This window comes from Pleurodeles waltl, chromosome 8, assembly GCF_031143425.1.
Source record: "Pleurodeles waltl isolate 20211129_DDA chromosome 8, aPleWal1.hap1.20221129, whole genome shotgun sequence".
NCBI lineage: Eukaryota > Metazoa > Chordata > Amphibia > Caudata > Salamandridae > Pleurodeles > Pleurodeles waltl.
In genome coordinates this window covers 1,419,037,076-1,419,057,483 of record NC_090447.1, presented here as the reverse complement: position 1 = coordinate 1,419,057,483, position 20,408 = coordinate 1,419,037,076, and the positions used below count along the sequence as shown (strand labels likewise).

Sequence of the window (20,408 nt, the reverse complement as noted above, 5' to 3'; positions counted from 1 at the left end):
TAGAGTCATTTTTTGCACAGGAACGCCTACCTGGCATCTCATTGACGCAAGGTAGGTTTCCACGTCCAAAAAATGACTAACTCCATAAATTTGGCGCTAGACGGGTACTCCCCTTTCCCCCCAGCCTCAGGGGAGGCAATTAGAGAGTGGCAGACAGTGACCAACTGGCACTGGTCAACTGGGCAGTTGAAGGAAATGGGCTCTTAAAGCTTGTGTCCCTGTAGCTTTAACAGGTCAGACTTCTGATCACTGGAGTCCACCTCTCTGTCTATCCACTTGTGGGTACAAGCGGGAAAGCAGGTCCAGTCTTTCAGGTTATTCTCAGGTCTCAGACAGCAGACTCAGTCCTCTCCTGTGCTTCCACAGATCAATAAACTGTTTTGAAGTGGGTGCCTGGAGCGACCACATTTATGCCTGGCACAAGCTAGTGGGTGGGAATGACCCCTGGGGATGCCCTAACCAGTGGGGAAAGGTTCCGGGGGCTACCCTACCCACTTTGGATATTTTCAAGATGGCTGAAGTATTTGACCACACTAAACTTGGAATTTGGGGGCTGGGGCATGTGTGGGGAGTGTACCAAAAGTCCTCAGGCATCTAACACTAAAATCCAGTTTTAGATAGTTCTGTACTCCCAACAAAGTCAAAGAGATTTTTGGTAGAACAAAAGCTGAGTTATCAGCAACAAGATAGTGGATAAACACAAAGTGCTTTAGCATTCTGTTTCCCTCTGCCAGTATGCTGTCAACAGAAGCCCAGGGTGATGGGAGCCGCTCTGGCAGAGGGGGGCAAAAGAAGGGTGCAGGCCTGTGCGTTAGCTAACATTTGCTATGACAGGAGAGGCCTCTTTGAAGTACACCACGAGGCTGGGCACAGCCCCCAGAAAATCCTGTCAAGAGGAGGACAACACCTCCCCACACCCAAGGTCCACTGTCGCTGCCCTCGGAGCAGTTCGCTCCTTCCTAGGGAGGGCAAACATCAGCAACCAAGTGACCGTTCGAAGTCACAAAAAGGCCTTAGAGGTTTTAGGCAGTGAACAGGCAACTTGTATTTAATTGTTTTACAAAATTGGACTTTACAGTTTATTTAGAATGTGTTTAGTGATGAAGAAAAAGCCCTTGAAATATTTATCTAGCTACTACTACCACCAAACCAGGAGTAATAATGTAATGCAGTGTTTTCTGTGGAAGCAGCCAGACTAACCAGTGAAAATAGCTTTTAAGCTTTTTCACTGTAAGGTAATGTGGAACATTACAATTTTACACGTCCTACTTTTAAATACCTTGCACTATGCCTTATGGGCAATAAGGCCTGCTTAGGGGTGACTTATTAATCTTTAAAAGGAAAGTAACAGGTCAAATATGTAGTTTAAAACGACACAGTCAAGCTACAATACTAAGCATAGAGACATATGTTGCAGTGCCTCTGTAGTGGATGGCACATTTCCTGCAGTGCACTGGTAGCATTTACTTTACTGGCCATGAGTACACTTGATACCATATTCTAGGGACTTACACTAAATAACATAAACCAATCGGAAGTATACCAATCTTACCATGTTGAAAAGAGGAGCACAAGCACTTTTCCACTGGTAAGCAGCCAGCAAAACTAGAGTTCAGTGATGAAAGGCAGAACGTGGGGTGCCCCTGCAGAAAGGGAAATTTCCAACAGTGATGATAATGGAATTATCAATTACTTAGGAACACTTTTCACATTGATTACCACTACCACAATAGCTGTTGTTTTTTTAGGACATTAGTTGCATTCTTCACTTGTCTCTCGACTGCTCACTTGGAGAGGGGTGGGTTTATCAGGTGAAATCAGGTGAGCCAAGTGGATAGCAGTTGTTCAGAAATATTCCTATCTCTGCAAGTCTCTGAACCATAACCAAGGGTACATGGTGCTGAAAGTAACGGAGAGCTCCAGCAGGACCTCTCCTGGTGCATCGCCATCGATGACGATTATTATAGAAATCCTTCCTAGATTTACCTCCTTATATATGATCATTGTCATGTCAGGACCAAGAGGTTTTACCCCCGAAACTCTCTCCCCTGCAGGCAATTCTGTAATGCCTGGCTTGGATAACAGAAGGGATGTTTGAATTTACAGAGAACAATCCACAGGGTTCTGAAAGCAAAATTATTTTTTTTCACCCACTTTAGGGAGGCAAGTATGAGTCATACAGTGTCTACTTCAACAAGTGGATTAGAAAATCTGACTCACTTCCATGGTAGGGATGGCCTGTGGTCATTCATATTCGCTCAGTCCGGAGGATTGGTGCTTCCTGGGCAGCAGCGAGCATCTTCTGATGTACCCAGGAAGGACTGCACAGTAGGTCTCCCCCTCTACATTTATTGTCAGCTGTAGAAGAGGGATCCTGGTCCACTGCAGCCGTCTGTTCTCCAGTCTGGTGTCTTTTTCAATTTACTCCTTAGTCACAGATATTTTTACACGAAATACTATACATAGCAACAGTATTGCGGTATACAGCAGAATAGAAGTTTTGGGGGGACACATATAGAAAAGGTGATGAATTGGGGATGATACCATTTCAACAATAACAGGACAACATTTACATTAATGACATACATATTTACAGTGTCTGACTGTGACCAAAGAATTACACTGTGTAGGTAATTCTTGTAAGATGGGGTGTTTTGACAGCATTCCTGAATGACGAGAGCCACAAGATTGAGTGAAAATTTGCAGGAAGAGTTGAAGTCAGTAAATACCAAAAGCGACATGAAGATTCAGCACACAGACAATGGGTGTGGCTATGAAGTTATGTTTGCTGTCATGCCTAAAGTAACCCTTATTTCACTCTATTCTCTTCCCAGTCCCTTATTTTAGAATGACGTGGGAAATTACGAAACAATTTCATGTTCTTGGAGAGATAGGCAAGCCACCCATCACCATAGGCCCATGAGGAGGAGAGCCTGTATTAAGGGAGAGAGGAGAGAAAAGAAATTGAAGCGGATATGCTTCTTAGAAGGTATGAAAATACCTTATGTGCATGCAATTCTTGTAATTCATAGTTATGTAAATGAATCACATGATTAAATCATATGAATCTCAGACCACCAAAACGAATAACCCCAACAATCACAATGTTTCTACGTCTGTCATACAAATTTATTTTCAAATATTTACAAATGTACAGCATTTTAAAAAAAATATTTAAATTCCGTAAAAAAGTACCTGAAATATGTTGTTAACCATTTCTTTTCAGGATTTGACCATACAGAAAAGATGACTTATGGACTAAACTGTTGTCGGCTTGGTTAAAAGAAATCATACTGGAGAACTGAGGTGGAAGGACGTTTCATGAATGAATGGTGAATAGTTTGAGGTTTATATAGCACTGTGTTTTGGGAGATATTGAAGCGCTCTTAGAATTGTGCCCTGTGGGATGTGAGAATGTGCAAAAAGTAGTGTTCAAATCTACAATGTCTTCTAACAAAAACCATTCGTTGCTGACCTAATATCCACCAGTTCTGGCTAAAACACAATTATCTTGCAACAATCTTGGAAAGGAAAATTGCTCTAATCCAATCACAGAGCTCCTTTATATTCTGCTTGGGTTGGTGCTGCATCTGTTGTTGTCACATCCTTTTTTGACACAATACTGAAGGGCAAAATATCAACAGGTAAGTGAGAACAGATTTTCTATACCTAACTCTACATATAGATACCTTGGCAATATATCTTATGGTGCATAAGTGGTAGTTGAGAGTAATAAATGTATGCTCTCTATATGCACCAACCTTTCAATATTTTGTCTCTTGAAAATCTGCCCACAATATTAGCATATCACAACCCTCCTAGGATCGATATGGGCCTTTGCGTGACATAAAAGACCTAAAACAAGAAACACTGATATCATGGGTCAGCCCCTGTGGAAGACAGGATTAAAACTGCAGAACACCGGGATTCACTTGTGAAAAGAAAAAAATAGATACAGGAACACACAAATAAATGGAGACATAGAAACAAAACACCGGAACTGAACTGAAATGAGCTGAACCTTGCTACATGCATCAGAATCAATTATTAGTGTACACCAGCGAAATACGGGTAATTCCATTGTTTAATCCTAATCCGGTATTTTCAAAACCAGCCACAAACCTCTAACCTTTGCAGTACAATTCATCCAGGAGCCCATGAACTGATCTTAGCGTAGTGAACGTCAAGTCAAAATTGTCTGTGAGGTAGTCCATTTTTTACCCTCAATAAGGGACAAGCCCAAAAAATTGTTGTTGTTTCAAGGCTTCCTTTTGATGAATGTCCAGGTCTTCCATGCAGCATTTCATACTGCAGTTAGCCTGCTTTGGTGCATACCTATCTGGTGGATAAGGATATGGAGGTCAAGAGAAAAACTGATTTATTCAGGATCACACAGTTTGGTTATGCGGCGAAGCCGCTATTACAACTCAGGTCTCCTGAAACCTCATACAACAATTGTGCCACTTGGCCACAGGTCTTATTTTTTTTCCTTCTTGTATTGCAGTACTGAGCACTTTTCCAAGATACTCAAAACGTTTGATGCTCTTCGTTTAGACTCTTACTGTAATTAACTTAAAAATAAATAATGAAAAAAGATTTAAGGGCCTCAAATCTACAGCCACCATTGTCAGTTTTGGGGGCCCTGCCTTCCATTCACAAATCCACATTATTTGGTCCTTTTGTTCGATGAGAGGAGGCAGGAAGGCACAGTTTGCGGTTTAATTGGTTCTTTTTACCAGAGAGGACCGTTTAAGTGATTGACTTAAGCTACTAGCTGCTTGGAAAACATGAATATAAAATATGTCTGCAAACCTACAATGTGAGCACTTCTGTGCATGTTCTGTTTTCACATTAGAGGTGATGGTGTGTTTTAAGTCATTGGGTCTAGTTTTTAGGCCCTGCAAATCTCCACCACTGGGCTGTCCTGAGAAGTCTGTTCCTGGCCAAGTCAAATGAGTTGTCAATTCCTGGACAATTCCATGGAGAAGATACCAGAATGAGTTATTGGTTTTCTTCTTGAAACCGTGTCTGGTGGTCTGTGTGTGCGGCATCTTGTTCCGTGGTGTCCTGTGCATGCTGACCCATGCGGTTGTTCAAGTCCCGGTAGTAGCTGTAAAACTGCTCTTCGGCCTCATAGTCCTCCTCATCCTCAGTGTCGGTGTCATCATTGTAGAAATGAATAGTAGCTTGTACAGGAAAACTCGACAGCACCTTCTCCCCCGTGTTACGCAGGTACTCTTGGCACTTCGACTTGGGCATGTAGAGCCTACCAAAGACAAACATCAACATTTTAAAAGGAGGCACCATAAAATAATCTACTTAAGTCATTGTGTTTGATTCACAAAATCCATTGTTGCTGTGGGGTCAAAAAAAGAGGGCCCATTGCCTCATTCTCCTTGGAGCTCAGCTGTAACACAAACAGTACAATTTACATCTAGTGTTTCACAGGGCGTACAAAAATGTGAGTTACCTTTCCACAGTCATTCTAAATCAGGGGCCCAAAGGAAATAGGCACTGGCAAAGCCAATATGTCTAGTCTGCACTTGAGTCCCAACTAAAACATTAAAAAGTTTGCTGCAGTGAAAAAAAAAGACAAAAAAATGCATTGCATCCAGTATACAATGCATCTCGGAGATGACGAGTTTAGGGCCTGATGTAGCAAACGGTATTTTCCCTTTTTGTGACTATGGGAAACTGTGTTAGTAAATATGGATCTTGATTTGTGATAATTCGGACTACTTCTGAGATGTAAAATAGTCCTTCATGCACTGCATGCACTCTGTAGGGGGCAGAATGATGCACCAAGCAGCCAATATGACGCAATGTGTATTTTAAAGAACTGGTAAAAATACGTTTTCAGGCAGCTGGCTGTCAACCTCAACTATAAAGAAAACAGGCACAGGAGGATGAATAGAGTCCTTTGCCCTTGATCACACAGTTTGATCAAACATGGGAAGCAGAGCTGGTACTAAGGCTTCCTAGTTTAAAAACAAACAAAAAACTGCCACCAGAACACATCTCTACATTGCAGGCACTAGATCACACCAGATGCTCTCAGCACATTCGGACAAGAGATGGGACCCCAAGCCCACCTCCTTAATCATCAAACCACCATCTACTCTTCCCCAAAAGCAAGGGTCAAAGACAGACTAATCTCTTAAAGAAACAACTGCAGAAATGCGGATAACTATGTACAGACAGAACAGATTCTGTCTTAAAAACGCCTTTCTTCCTAGCTCACCCGCACCGCCTCTCCTCTTCCCCAAATCTCCCGTCCCAGCCTCGTTCTTAAAGGGCTCAACTTTTGCTGCCCGGGGCCAGGGCTTCTCAGTTAATAGACATTAAAATATAAAAACTCAAGTAAATAATGGCATGAGATAAATCAAAACAGGAAAATACAAAAGAAAGAAAAACAAATTAAAGTGAAGAACGACTTTCGTCCACAATAAAGGGTAGCTCAGTGTGGGATTGCACAAAATATATTCACAATCACCTGTTAACCTCCAATGGCATGGCAATGTTTTAATTTGAAACTTAAGGACAGAGGCGGTAGATAGTGGCCCAAAGCTACATTTAACAAAAATGGGGGGGGGGGGACATATATATATTTTTTATTAAAAAAACGAAAAGTCAATTGTGGGAAAAGGGTAACTTCGTCAAATAATATTAAAAAAATACGATTCGCTATTTGCTATATGTGGCAAATAATTTCCCTAATTTACAAATAAATGAACTGAGATTGTTCAAAGTGTCGATTAAATTCGCTGAGAAGTAACAAGGAAAGCCTGCACGCAGCTTTAGAGATAAGTGCCTTTGTTTCCCAGGACGGGTAGTACTTGCCTCGCGGCCTTATGAAGTGGATTACCTGTGTTCTGGCACCCTTGAGCTCATGAGACATGCACTTTGGGTTGGGCCCTGAGGGTCTCGCGCCGGGCGAGACCGGGCACGCGCTCGGTACATTATGGCCTTACCTGACTGGATGCTGAAAGCCGTGGGCCCCCTTTGATCTCGCGCTGCTTTGATCTCCACCCGAACCAGCCTGTAGAGACGAGAACAATGGGCGCCATTAGAAATCACCTTTTAATATTCAGTAGCAGTGCACGATTACACGTGTTATTACCGGAGCCTCGATACCTAGAAAACAACTGCAATTGCTGGTGCACAACAAATCAAACAATTTGCAAATTCGGTTGTGTGCCAAGACACCCTACTCTAGGCTCATGAAACACGAGAGGAGCAGCGCACCTGAGCGTGATATTTACACTACCATAACGTTCTCTGCTCATGGTCGTGACCTGTGGCGTAACATAGGCCCCCGCAAAGCGAGGTGGTGGGGGTGCACGAGCTCAAGGCCCCCCCTTCCCCAGCACAGTACCCTGGCCCGAGAGCTCCTAGGTAAGTCTGGAGGGGGCCCTTACTTGTACTGTGCGGGGGAGAAGGGGGGGCTCACGTTTCTTTACGCCACGGGTCGTGACCCTTCAAGGCCCCGACGTTAGATTCACTAGTTTATTTATTTATGTACATGGAACTTCTCAAACCAGGCACTACAGATCCTCGTGTCTTACACGCCCCATACGCTGCCACTATGTAAGCATTTATTCTGGTGAGAGGGAAACCATTTTTATTAATCGCGTGAAACAAATTAGATAATAGTAACATCAGTTAGTTGCAGCCTTTAGAACTGGCAGAGATATGGGATGATGCTCTGTATAATATCATTATAACACATGCAGGTTCTTGGGTCTTACTAGCGGGCCTGGAAATATACAGACAGCTATGTAGGAAAAGTTGGTTCTCCTATAGCATCAATGACCATGTTTATTACTAGAAACATTTTCATAAAGCTCTAAACAAATACCGGCCCTGAGGTGTGCACCGCACACTAGCGCAACTTATTGTCTCTGCCCACATGTTTTCCTGAAAAAGCCAAGGCCCTATCAGGGTCAAGGATAGAGGGTGGCAATTCAACTTGTGTCGTGAAGGAGGCCACAGAACAGTCATGAGCTGAGCAGTGTTTCCAAAAGGCATGTTTAATAGTCCTAGGGGCTGATCAAAAGTGCTCTCAAGCAAGTTCTTGTCTTGATAAAAGTGAGGTGGGTGCCCTCCTCGAACAATTAGAAAACAGACTCTGGTCTGTGGCGGAACCTTAGAGATCAGGGCGTGAAGGTAGACGAACTAGACAGGAGGGGCGCCTCCTCCGTTAGGGCGGAGGAACCTCGTTCCCGTACCAACAGCGGCAGCTGCAAAACCTTTACAAGAAAACGATAATAAACTGAGTTTATTATTGTTTTCTTGTAAAGGAGCGGGGCCACGGGGTGACGAGCAGTGAGGGGGAGTGCACAGCATTACCCCTCAGAGCGCATGTGTGTTTGGCCAGCCGTCTCGGGCCGGCCAAACACACATGCGCAGTAGGCTCTCTCCAGCTCAGCAACACAGTTCCAGTCTGCCTGGGAGATCCCTGGCTGGGCCCTCACAGCCAATCCTGACACTGCTCTGAGAAGCGTCAGGATTGGTCGCAAGGCAGGCTGAGCACAAACAAATGTACCCAAGTAACCCACGAACAACAAAGGAAGCACATATTACTAATCGACTATTCAACTAGAATCTTGGGTGCAGGAGGTGCATACTACCCCCTGCAAGGGACTTTAACGACTTTTCAGGGGCAGTTAGCGCTATATAAATTCAACTCACAACTTCAGTGTCCCTAAGAAATCTATTATTTCCCACTCTTGAAAAACAGTAACAAAACTTAAACGCAAAAGCCTGAGTGCTTCCCAGTATGTGGGTCCCGGTGAAGGGAGCCATTGTTCTTTCTATGACTCCTGTAACCAATACATTAGTTTTACTCTAATAAACTGAGGCCCAGGGAAGTAACACTATACATCATCTTACAAGGTTACCCACCCCTGTTAGTTACTCTTTTTTTTTTGTGTCATATTACCAGGCATTGAACGCCTCACACTATAAGCTCCACTTGTGAGAAGTTTTTTTTCTGTATTGGTGTTTTGGGCTAGGGAGATAATATTACAGACAACTCCGACAACTAGCCCTAGTTGTCAACTGTTTATCCTGAACTTAGATTTTAGGTCTGGCCTACACACAACATTAGTTGTCTCGTCAGTCTCATCTGCACAAAAATAATGTATACATAGAAAGTCTTTAGGTCAGTCAGCCACCTTCCTCCATTAGTCTGTTCAATGTTCTTTCACATTTTTCACCACCCACCACAGCATACAACATGAGTCAGCCAACTTCAGCCACCATTTCTTTTGCACTGTGAGTAGGGTTCCCTCCTTTCCAAGAGAAAAATGTAGGTGATTTGTGTTTGTTTTAAGAGTCTGCAAAGGTCCGGCCATGATATTAAATAGGATTTTAAACAGAATTCCGTGTATTCATTTGTAACACGACTTTTCTGCCTCTGTTTGCTTTAATTATTAGTTAGGGATTGTTAACACAGCTCCAGCACACATTTAAAAGTGCATTCTATTTATATGTGTTGTTAGAAGTATGTACATATAGGGGCTAGACATACCAGCTTTAAGCGATTTCGCTTATTATTTGTACCAGCCCGGACATTAAAATACCAGTGGTGCTGGCAGAAAACCAGTCAGGTGGCAACCCTAACTGTGAGTGAGGGCTTTTAGCTTGGTTATATGTGAAACTCTGCTTAAAAAAGAAGTGTAATTCATTGTCAGGGCCAATTCTTATGCCAGTGCCTTATTCTCTCTTCATGCTTTATCGTTTTTTATTTTTTGAGTCAACCTTGTCTGCCTAAACTATTTCTTCAGGCTACAGTAATTCAAAACCAGTTATACATTTGTGCCATTAAGGATCATGTTGCTGTCCGCTGAAATTGGTTCCTTTACCCATTTTCCCAGGAAGCACCAATAATGTTCTATTCACATGAGATGTCATGGGTATTGTTTATTTTAAAAAAAAATTGCAAACATGTGGTCACCAAATTCAGGCAGTGTGTGGCATATGCATGCAATCGGAAATACATTACTAACGGAGCAGCTTCCAAGGGCCAAACCTATTGCCTTTGCCAATGCGTGTTCTTTAACGTCTTAGGCCAGCGAGATTTCATAGTACACGTCCAACTTGAGCTGTTTATCTTACACGTTTGCGGTGCTGGAGCGTCTGCGGCCCAGTGAGATAACATCGTACGGCATGGCATGCAGGAAACTGCAGCATGAACTCATTTTGACTCTGTCACGAGCGCCTCAACAACACTTCCTGCCTCCCTGTAAAGTGCAAGAAAAGAATGTCCGTGTGGCACAGCCGGCCTCTCGGGAGGTTTTATCTGGTGGGCCTCCAGGTTTAAGTGCAGCGCCCTAGAGAGTGAGAGTGCTGTGCACTGAGTGATGGGCTGCATTAGGGGGCATTTAAATGGAAGGCTTCAATGAAGCTTCCTTCCATAGCAGAGTGCAGACAGGGCCTTCCGAGCAGGAGCGGAGATCACTTTCACAAGCAGCTCTCACCAGCGGGGCGCGTTGTTTTTGGTACAGGGTGACCTCCTTTCTCAAGGTCATTACGGGCAGTGTTTCCAGGCCTGATCTTCTCACCCACAAATCATTGATTTCTTCAAGCGTGTTGGTCTAATCAGTTCAATGGAAGCAAAACAAAACCACAAAACTCAGAATGGATTCAGCTGCCACGCAAAGGTCCAAGACTGGAAGCGGTGCTCGTAATGACCTGCAGGATGTAGGTAGCCACCCTACTCTAGAGGTAACAAGCACTTTATCACACCCCTCATATCACCAGTCCGAAAACAGGGGCATTGCTCCAGCGGTCACTCGGTCAGTGAAATTTATCTGGTATTAAAAAGGTACCTGAACAGGCATGATGTTGTACTCATGGAACACGTGGCATGGTCAGATTTCATCACAAGAAAAAACACTGCAAACAAGGGAATCATTCAGCAATTGTGTTTTGACAAACACATTTAGAGTTGAGTTAAGCACATTTTGTTTTAGAAAAATCAGAAGGACTAATACTTAAAGTTATAATCTGTATTTTTTTTTAAACGGAGAATGACAAAAAGAGAACAAACCAGACAAAGCAAAACAAAATATAATACAATAATAGTTTAAGAGACCAGACAAAAACACCATTCGCTGACTGATTTACTTCTTTGCAATATTGTTAGTTGGTATGTACTTATACCTAAGCTCACCTTGGCCTATGAGGTTGCCCTTATGTTTGTGGGAGATTTCCTCACACACTGCACGGAGGTAACCCTTAATGCTCAAATTTTGCTATCCAATGACAATTCAGCAGCAACGCACGTGGCAATTAAGTGCTGTCAGGTGTTTTTCTTAAGATAGGATCTGAGAGCAGCCCCAACTGATCAATGAGTGGGTATGCGGTAGTGGTGTTTTGTTTCTACTATTCAATTGCACAGTTAATTGCAATTGTGCATAGTAGACAGAAACATTAAGGGCCTGATTTGGATATTGGCGGACGGAATAATGGAATTTAGATTTCGGCAGATGGGATATTCGTCACTGATTGGACGGAGTAACACATCCACCAATATCTAAATCAGGCTCTAATGGCCTGTTTTACTTTTCAGCAGATGGGTTCAGCAGATGGGTTACTCTGTCACAACAGTGACAGATATCCCGCCCGCCATCGCCAAAATTGAAGTCCCATTACAGCCTATAAGATTTACATTTCTGTAGACAGAATATCGGTCGGTAACCCATCCCCGAGTGCTAAATCATGTCCTAAGTTATAAAAGAAAACAATAAAACGTAAATAGTCAGGCGATCCCTGTCTCCGATGACAAATGTTTCACGCTCTTTAAATAACTAAAATTTATTGGAGAATAAGAAAAGGGAAATATGCTGTTGAAACTAAACTTTCGTTTTAACTATTAAAATGTATTGGGCAAAATTAATATTTTGGAGAGCTGAAGCACAAAATTACAGTATAAGGAGGGCAAAACTCTCCAAATGAGAGTGTCTTGAGAATTATAGGGAGGGTTTGAATTTTATTTCAGTCTCAAAATGAGTTTGTTTTACAGGGTGTTAGCTCTCCATACGAGCAGCTCTTGTCCTCGACAGGTGCCTTCTAACACAAAGCCAGCTCGCCTTTACACTACAAGTGTGAATTGTCATTGACCTCTGCACAAATGTTTGTTTTAAACACAATTTCATTAAAGGCAATATATAAGAAGTGCCTCATAGAACAGGTTGGTGAAAATGAGTAAAATTGTTGCATTTGAGCAGAAGGCACCAACATGGACAAAGGGCGACAAGTTGTTTTGAGCTGTACTTAAACAGGCATTTTCTGTGCAATGCTCATTGCTGCCAACAACTAAAAGTAGAATATGTAGCATTATGAGTCTAAAAGAAATGCAAGCTCTAAATCCTAACTTACACAAGTGCACAATTAAACCAACACAACTGTGCAAATGCATGAGTTCTTGGCAAAGTTACAAGATAATTATATTTTTTGCCCAGCTATAGCTATAGCTAATCCAACTACCACCCGTTCCTGGAAGCAAACTTTGTAGTAGGTTTTTTAGCAAAGCAAGTAAAAAAAACTCCTAAGGATGTTCTACTTGTTTTACCAGGAAAAATAAAATGGTCAAAATCTATAGTTTTTCCTACTGCAAAAAAACCTCCTTGGTCTAACTATTTTTCCTCACAGTTGTTTTCTTTAAAAAGCTGCATGCTGCATGAAATTTAAAACATTTTCCAAGAATTTAATGAGATTTACAGAAGCCAAGTCCCACAATAGTGGACAAAGGTAGCTAACTATAACAAAGCCGAATCTGTTTAATTTTGCAGTGGGTAAATCACGTGGATTACATTCAGCCACTGTCTGAACGTTCATCACCAGCTTTGTCAGTAATAATTTCCATCAAAGGGAAATTCCCTATAAAGCACATATATGTTACACTGTCAAGGAACCACAAACATCTGCAGTAGGATAAGACACACATTGTACTTTTATTGTTATCATACTCATTGAGTCTATGAAAGCACCCATTACCTGCAAAATACAGCCGCTTGATAACCCTAAGCATAGGTTCAGCCCTGATGAAACCTAAATTTCATTGCCTTTGACATTATTTCAAGTACTAATAGCATGAATTCCAGTTGACCAGGTAAAATGGTTTTCAGTTCCTGTTTGAGGATTAGTTCATTTCTTTGTAAAACTTAACTGCCCTTAAGATGACGATGTAGGTGGCAAAAAAAGAGAAACTCTCAACACTCAATCTGCTTAGTGTGCAAAACAATGGATCTGTTAGCACCTACCGCACCAGGTCTACCTGTCTTGGCCATAACATGTCAAATAGCTGCCTTCACATGGGACCTACTCACTCACGACCTGGGTCGGTCTGCAAAGGACAATTATTCGGTGCAGATGTTGGTGCAATCATCACTTACCGGCCTTTGACTGGTTTCCAGTCGCTCGTCTCTCGCTGCGAGGACCCAGGGTCGCCATAATGCCGGGTTGCTGAAAAGATAAATGCTTTGCCGTTAGTCTCCCTGGGCCTGTCATTCTACACGAAAATTACAGAGAAATCGTGGAAAATGTCTGTCATTAAATACCACATAGCCTCTGGAGATATTTCCATGCTGGTTTCAACACAAATTCATTTAGTTCAGTGTGGTTCTTTGAAACATTTTTTTCACATGGCTACCTCAGGGAAAATTTAATGCAACTTTCTTATCCAGAAATTATGTCCTGTATGTAAATGAACACCATTTTAAAGAGTGCAGACTAGTTAAGCTGAAAACTGATATTTTGGGCACTCCTTTCAGTGACCTGCTTTGCAGGTTTCATTTGATTGTTAATTGCATTTTAAAATGTCCCCTCCATTTAAAGTCGGCATCCAGTTCTGTGACCATTTTGTAAGCCTCGTTTGGCTGATGACATCACCTTTGCAAAAAAAGTCCCTTTTTATGTGCCTACAGGCGCATGCCATAAGCTGCTATGAAATAGCACCAATTGAGCTCGTTCAATAAGCATTTGCAACTGAAAGGAATTATTAGTGCCATCAAAGTTCATTGCGTTTTTCTTAAATTGGTTTTTGGGCTCCTCACAGCACCTTCAATCAGCCACCTAAAAAGGCAGACAGGAGTCAATAATGCTGATGTCATTATCAAAACAGGCGATAAAAATTGGGCTTACATAGGCACAACATAAATACAAATATAATGCGGTTTTAAACACACAGCAAGAATGTAGTTCCTTATTATGAAGGCTGAATGACTGCAAACCAGGACGGTACCATCCTTTTGTCTTTGTTTTTGTTTTTTCTGCCATGGCAGAAAGTTCTTAGATGCTTTTTACGTACTTGTAGCACAGTGCGGATTTAAAAACCCAAAGGGAGGTGGGTTAATTTTGCATCTGTTAACCTAATATATAATGAGTCATTCGACAAAATGGAAGCCAGTAATGAAAATAATAGCAAGTGGATGTCCTATTATTTCACTGTCCTTATGACCTAAACGATGGATTTCTGGTCTAAGGTGTCATTGCTCAACATAGGGTTAGTTCTAGACACTTTTTGCACGCAAAAATGTAGGCCAGCCTGTGAGACAAATGTGGGCCTCTAATTTATATGCCATGAAATGGAGGGGTGGCAAATGCAAACACTGAGGCGGCGTGACCCCCTCCTCCAAATTATTGCAGTGTTACAGAGTTCACATAACAGTACTTGCTGTGACTGTGTTTATTTAACTTTCCTCAGTTGTATTTTAGGCCTGGCAAGACGCTGAGGCCATCTCTCAGCCGCGGCAGGAAACAGCCGTCATCGGCACATTGTTCAGCCGGAGAGCGCATGCGCCCTAGACGCTGACGTGAACCCTGAGGGCGAACATGTCCCTACTGTACCCTGTCAATCTGCAGCAGGCCTGGGAAGGCTGCCGGCTGTGACCGGGCCTTCACCTCTCAACTCCCGGGCACCCGCCCTGCTGGGGGCGGCCGCTGCGTGCGGATTCCGGGAGATACAGCTGCAGATATCCCAGGGCTGACATTAATCACAGCTGTCTGAAGCAACTCCTGCCTGCGCTTTCAAGATTTTAATATGAAAGCTCCAGTATTAGTGTCATAAATCAGAAACTAGATGTTGTCCCTGTGTGAGTGCACTCAGAAAAACTCTGTTTGTAAAATATATGCCACAATGGGGCGCAGTATACAGTTGTGAAATCTCACAGACATCGTAAATTGGAACATCTCAAATGGACCAAATCCATTTTGTACCACATTCCCATTTGAGTTAACTATAACAGGAATACAAAATTAAGTGATGTTCACTCTGAACATTTAATGAAATTGTGCGCAAATCATCTTAAATTGCTTGAAATATTTTAACGTCCTATTTTATCATAAACTGCAGATGAACTGCTCAGCAAAAATAAGGGATACACTTAAAAACAGGCTTGTTTTTTATATATATTCAGCAAATTAAATCAATATTTTGACTCCCCGCTTCCCTTGAAAATTTATATTTTACATTACATTTTTCTTGCAAAGAAACAGCATAACTATGTAAGGCCCATTTAGGGAATGAGTAAAAATCAAAAACATTGCATGAACTTGCAAACTGATTAATGTTACCTATTATGCAGGTTGATTTTTAATTTTACCCACCCCTAGAAATAAAAAGGGTTTCGTTGGTAATCAATACTACATAAATCTATTACACCCAAACCAAGTTGAGGTGAATCGACTTTGCAGTAGGTTTGCTGAATTAATAGGAAACAGACCATGAAGATTTTGCCTCAAATATATCCACATCTACCAGATTTCAGAAGTGAAATGAAATTAGTTTGCCCCCTATCCATTTATATAACTAGCAAAGTGCAAAATCTGTCTGTGCCAAGGTTTGTCCCATGGCAAATTCGTACCTTTCTGGAAGGCAACCTGTGAGCTCTGTTCCTAGCCTGTTAGAAAGAGCAAATCTAGATTTTGCCCTTGGTTTTCGCTTGGTGCAAAATTGTAAGCACTATTGGACCAAGCCGTCTTTTAAGAACAAAGTTAACTTGTTAGTCTCAGTACCCTGCTAATACTACATATTCGAAGATTCTCTCCAAATCTGACTGTTTGATTGTCACTGTTTGCAGAACCTGAGCAAAGCACCTACCGGGAGGCAATCTTATTGCATTAATTTGATAATTTATAGAACAAGCGTGCATATGGACAAGTCCCTATAATGCAAAGATGTGAATTTTTCAGAAAAGTCCTGAATAAATTTGTACCACTCTAGACGTGTTTGGATCGAAACGCTATAAAAATATATATTTTTCAGCAACTTGTGACTTATTGGTAGGTTTTTGCTATCATCACACAGCTCAATGGTACTCCTTTGGAAGGCTAACCGGTTGTGTCAACAACACTGTAGGAGTCAAAGTATTTCAGATTATCAGATTAGGCACAGATCAGGTGCATATCTCATCAGCAGGCCTCTGCGTTTTCAAACCATCATGGATACACTGTTTTGCATATAAAACTCTGGGAGCACATTTCCTACCAATGTGGATTACACAAGACAGTGGGAGATGGCTACTGGAGCCTGTTGCTGCTATTTTTTGCTTTAATGAATCATGTGTAACTAGAGACCCCGTTGCAGAAAGGTATATTCAATGCATAGTCAAAAGACGCTAAAGGATTTAGGGCCAGATGTATCAAGCAGTTTTGCCCATTCTGTGTCTATGGGGAAATGTGTTCATACATATGTCCCTTAAACTAGTGAAGGGTTTCCTGCTGCGAGTACAGACCATAAACTAACAGATTTTAAGGTAGGAGAGTGAATTCACAGCTGCAGATACCTGAAGGATCTCCATGCAATGGATCAAATAATGTACCCCGTTCCAAGTACCACTGTTAGCATGTTGAGATGCCACTGGCCTGTCTACAAGACATGATCTTGCCATTGGCAAGGAACTGCAGTACTTTAGACACCTTAGGAGCTCAGTGCATTATGAACTACAAGACTGACATACTGGCCGGCTTTAGAAGTGCTAAGTGTCCCTGGTACTTCAGAGCGCGGAAGATGATTATCATAAGGAGATCGGAGACGTTTACAGTCCAATCGGATGATGATGATGGAACCCTTGTCTGATACCCTTCAGTCACGGTCCTCCTTCTCAGCAGAGTGCAGTTGGAAGCAGCTTTAAAGAGCTTGGCTTACAGGAGTTTCCTGAACCGGCTACGATGGGGGGCCGGAAGGTGGATGAGGCACAGGGTGGTTTGGTGAGGTTTGAGGATTGCAGTGCCCTCGAGATATTTTGGAAGAACTTGGTGGTGAGATGCCATCTATTCCTTTAAAAACTAAGGGTGAGGAGTTTTCCATTCTCTCGGTGGGCTGCTTTCAGCATAGAATGAGCTGCCACGACCCAATCATGCCCACACCCCTTATATAAACCGTTTTGCAATAAAAGTATAGCAATGACAGTAGACAACAGAAAAATGGCCTCCCTATTTAGATTCTTTGTACTGGCCAGAAATCTTTTGTTCTGAGTCAATTCTTTCAAAAAAGTGCAGTATGCTGTAAAGGGCTTTCTATAGGTGTAGCAATTATTCTGTACCTCCTTACTTCATCCTTTTTCCATCCCCCTTCCCCATTCTCTTTCATAACCTCCCCTTTTCTGCTTCCCTCCAGCGCTCTGAAGTGGCCAGAGTACGATTTAAGCACTATGGAAACTCCCACATGGAATTGCTTGTTGAAAGCCCTCTTTTTTTTCTTAAATGAGATGTCCAGACAGCAATTCAGTATGAAGAATCTGGCTTAAGCTACTCTCTAACCCAGTGGTTCCCCACCTTTTGACCTCTTTGGACCCCCACTGAGTCATTACTGAAAGCTGGGGACCTAATCCATTAATATTATTAAATTTTCTAAGCAGTCGCGGACATCCTGAGGAGGCTTTGCAGACCCCCAGGGGTCCCAGGACCACAGTTTGGGAACTGTACTTGTTCCAAAAGTGCTGGGCAGGAATTTAATCTCTGCAAGCTGTATTACTAAAACTGAAATGACACAAAGGGTGAAGGTTTGATGTTTGCTGTGAGCCACTGGGTCAATCTAGTCTGGCCATTTCTTTGACTTCTGCCATGCAGTTTGCCTATTCTCCAGCTCTGTTTTTAGATTGGGCTTGTTGCCACTGATAGCTGTTACTATTATAAATTCTTTAAATTAAACACAAGGTGGACTTCAGTTCCGCCCAGGGCAGTACCACTCTTGCACGTAATGCCGTTGGCTGTGTGGTGCATCATCCAGCCTCGTATGGAGTTTCTGCATTGCCATGTATGCTGTACCACTTATATCTCAAAAGTACATTGAATTGTCACACATTAAAATCTCTATCTCCTAGGTGCACTGAATTAATAAAGCAATCGTTTTTTTCGGTTTTGCATTTTTTATGTTATATCCTGGACTCAAAGTCCAAGCCAGACCAATTGGCTTTGCTAATGCTTGTTTATATCACAGCAGTATTACTCCGCTGTCTCTAACAGACCCCAGGGTTACATGTATTTTCGCAAACCAATAGTCACAGCTGTCTTTCCAAATTTCCAAGAATGAATGTCTCAAATAGTGATCAGCAGGTGTGCACTGTAATGTATGGGCTGACGTAAGCAGGGAACAGATGTGGTCTGCTGGTTAAAAAACAAGCTTTGGAATTAAGGAAACCCGAGTTCTTCTAATCCCATCTCCCCCTCTAACCAAGTTGTATGACCCTGGGCAAACTGCGTTATCTCTCTGACTTTCAGTTCCCTAATCTGCCAAAACTGCATTGAATCAGTACAATGATAGCTAATCTTGCCCTCTGGGAACTGAAAGAGAATTAATCACATCATTCATTTCAGTTCTTTGTAATTTAAAAGATTTAATTTATGGAAACACTGAAAAAGAACAGAATGCATTTTTTTCATATGTAATTTTTGTCTGATATAATGTTAAAGTTCGGTACAAAGGTAGATCTAAGCACTCCCAATTCAGCACAATCAGTTGCATCTACCAACCAATACTCTGACGGCTTCAAAAAGTAAAAATTTGCACCAGTTCTTTTGGTGCAATTGCTATTTTGTACCAGGCAGCTGGTGCAAATTTAATTTGGCATTGAAAATGTAATTTTTAATCTGACTAGTAAGTACATATGGAAAAAACTGCAATGCACCAGGGAAAACGTGGAGTGTTTTCATAAAGTCGACGCTTAAGTGAAAGTATTACCAAAACTGAATGCAAGGCGGAGAAATATATTACAGCGAATTTCAGTATAGCAACTGGGCTGCCATTTGTAGCAGTAGGGGGACCAGGGCACACACTGGTGAAAAAAAAGTAGGAAACGCCGAGACCACCATTTTGTTCCTTGTGTAGAAGAAAATGGAGAAACCAATGACACCTTTAGAAAAAAAATGTAAACTAATTTTGCACGGTCTTTGATGCTTTCGTAGTAAAAAAAAAAAAAAGGGGGTGAATGGATTTTGTTTAAAACTTTGCCTTAACTTTTTACGTATGGAAACACAACATTTCTCGTGCTTTTCTATTTCAAGAGCAAAACCAATTTGTTACGTTTTTAAACTAGTGCAAAACTTTACGCAGTGTGACCCTAGTTAATAGTGACATGTATTTGCTTCTATTGATTTGTTCCGAACTAACCTGCATATGATCACCGAGTTTGTCAATTTTACCAAACTGCGGACATGACCGACCCCCGCTGGAGGTCCCAGGGCATCAGTTCTCCTGTATGCAAGGTGTGTGCCTCCTGTGAGCAGTGCAGGTGAGTTCATGCACACAGTGCTTTGGCAAGTGCTGCCTCCCCCGCGCTCTGTACACAAACCCCCACCCCCTTACCTTTCTGTGTGCCCCGGGGCATGGAAAGCAGTGTGGCCGGTGCCACTGGCGCAGGGCCAGGCGCGGGTGAGCGCCGCCAGCTTCAGGGAGTACCGGGCCGAATCCATGCCGCCTCTCTCCGAGAAGTTCCCCCCAACAACGACCACTGCAGCTCTCTCGGTGCCGGAGCAGTGACCGCGGCCGCCCGGAGCCTCAGAGCACACGTTGCAGCTCTTAGAGGTGCGCTGCTGTTTCCCTCCGTGCAGCTCCTTGAAGTCCCTGAACTCCGAGTGAGCCCCGCCGGGTGTGATCCTTTATCTCCCTCCCGCACAAGCCCACTCGGCGCTCGCCGAAAGTAAACAAAGCGTCAGGTACAGCGCCGGGGGAGGGAAGAACTGTAATTGGTTTCGCCGGCCTTTTTTTTTTTTTTTTAGAGGGATCAGTTTTTCATTTGACATTCAGTGGGCGGGGTCCTGGAGATTGTTTTGTGTCCATCATTATTCGAGAGGTTTGCAGTCGCGTGTGTTGTCATGCTAGTTGGCTGAGTGTGTATAAAAAGCTGGCCTCCTCTAAAGTCACTACCCCGTTCTGGTTATCACTTGTGATATTGCTTAGTTTT

At 42.5% G+C, this 20,408-nt stretch overlaps 1 protein-coding gene and 1 long non-coding RNA gene across 2 annotated transcripts in view; one reads left to right on the top strand and one right to left on the bottom strand.

The window, feature by feature from the left end:
* Positions 1-3,097: 3,097 nt before the first annotated feature.
* On the bottom strand, positions 3,098-20,095 carry RIPPLY3 (ripply transcriptional repressor 3). Its single transcript, XM_069202540.1, has 4 exons — positions 19,811-20,095; positions 13,401-13,470; positions 6,972-7,039; positions 3,098-5,266 (listed from the first exon to the last, which is right to left on the bottom strand). The coding sequence occupies exons 1-4, from the start codon at positions 19,915-19,917 to the stop codon at positions 5,002-5,004; spliced, it is 510 nt and encodes a 169-aa protein (XP_069058641.1). The 5' UTR covers positions 19,918-20,095; the 3' UTR covers positions 3,098-5,001.
* Positions 20,068-20,408, top strand: part of LOC138248707 (uncharacterized) — a 38,116-nt gene continuing 37,775 nt past the window's right edge. The window contains exon 1 of the long non-coding RNA XR_011194624.1: positions 20,068-20,160. This is a non-coding gene — a long non-coding RNA (uncharacterized lncRNA). The remainder of the gene's footprint in view (positions 20,161-20,408) is intronic.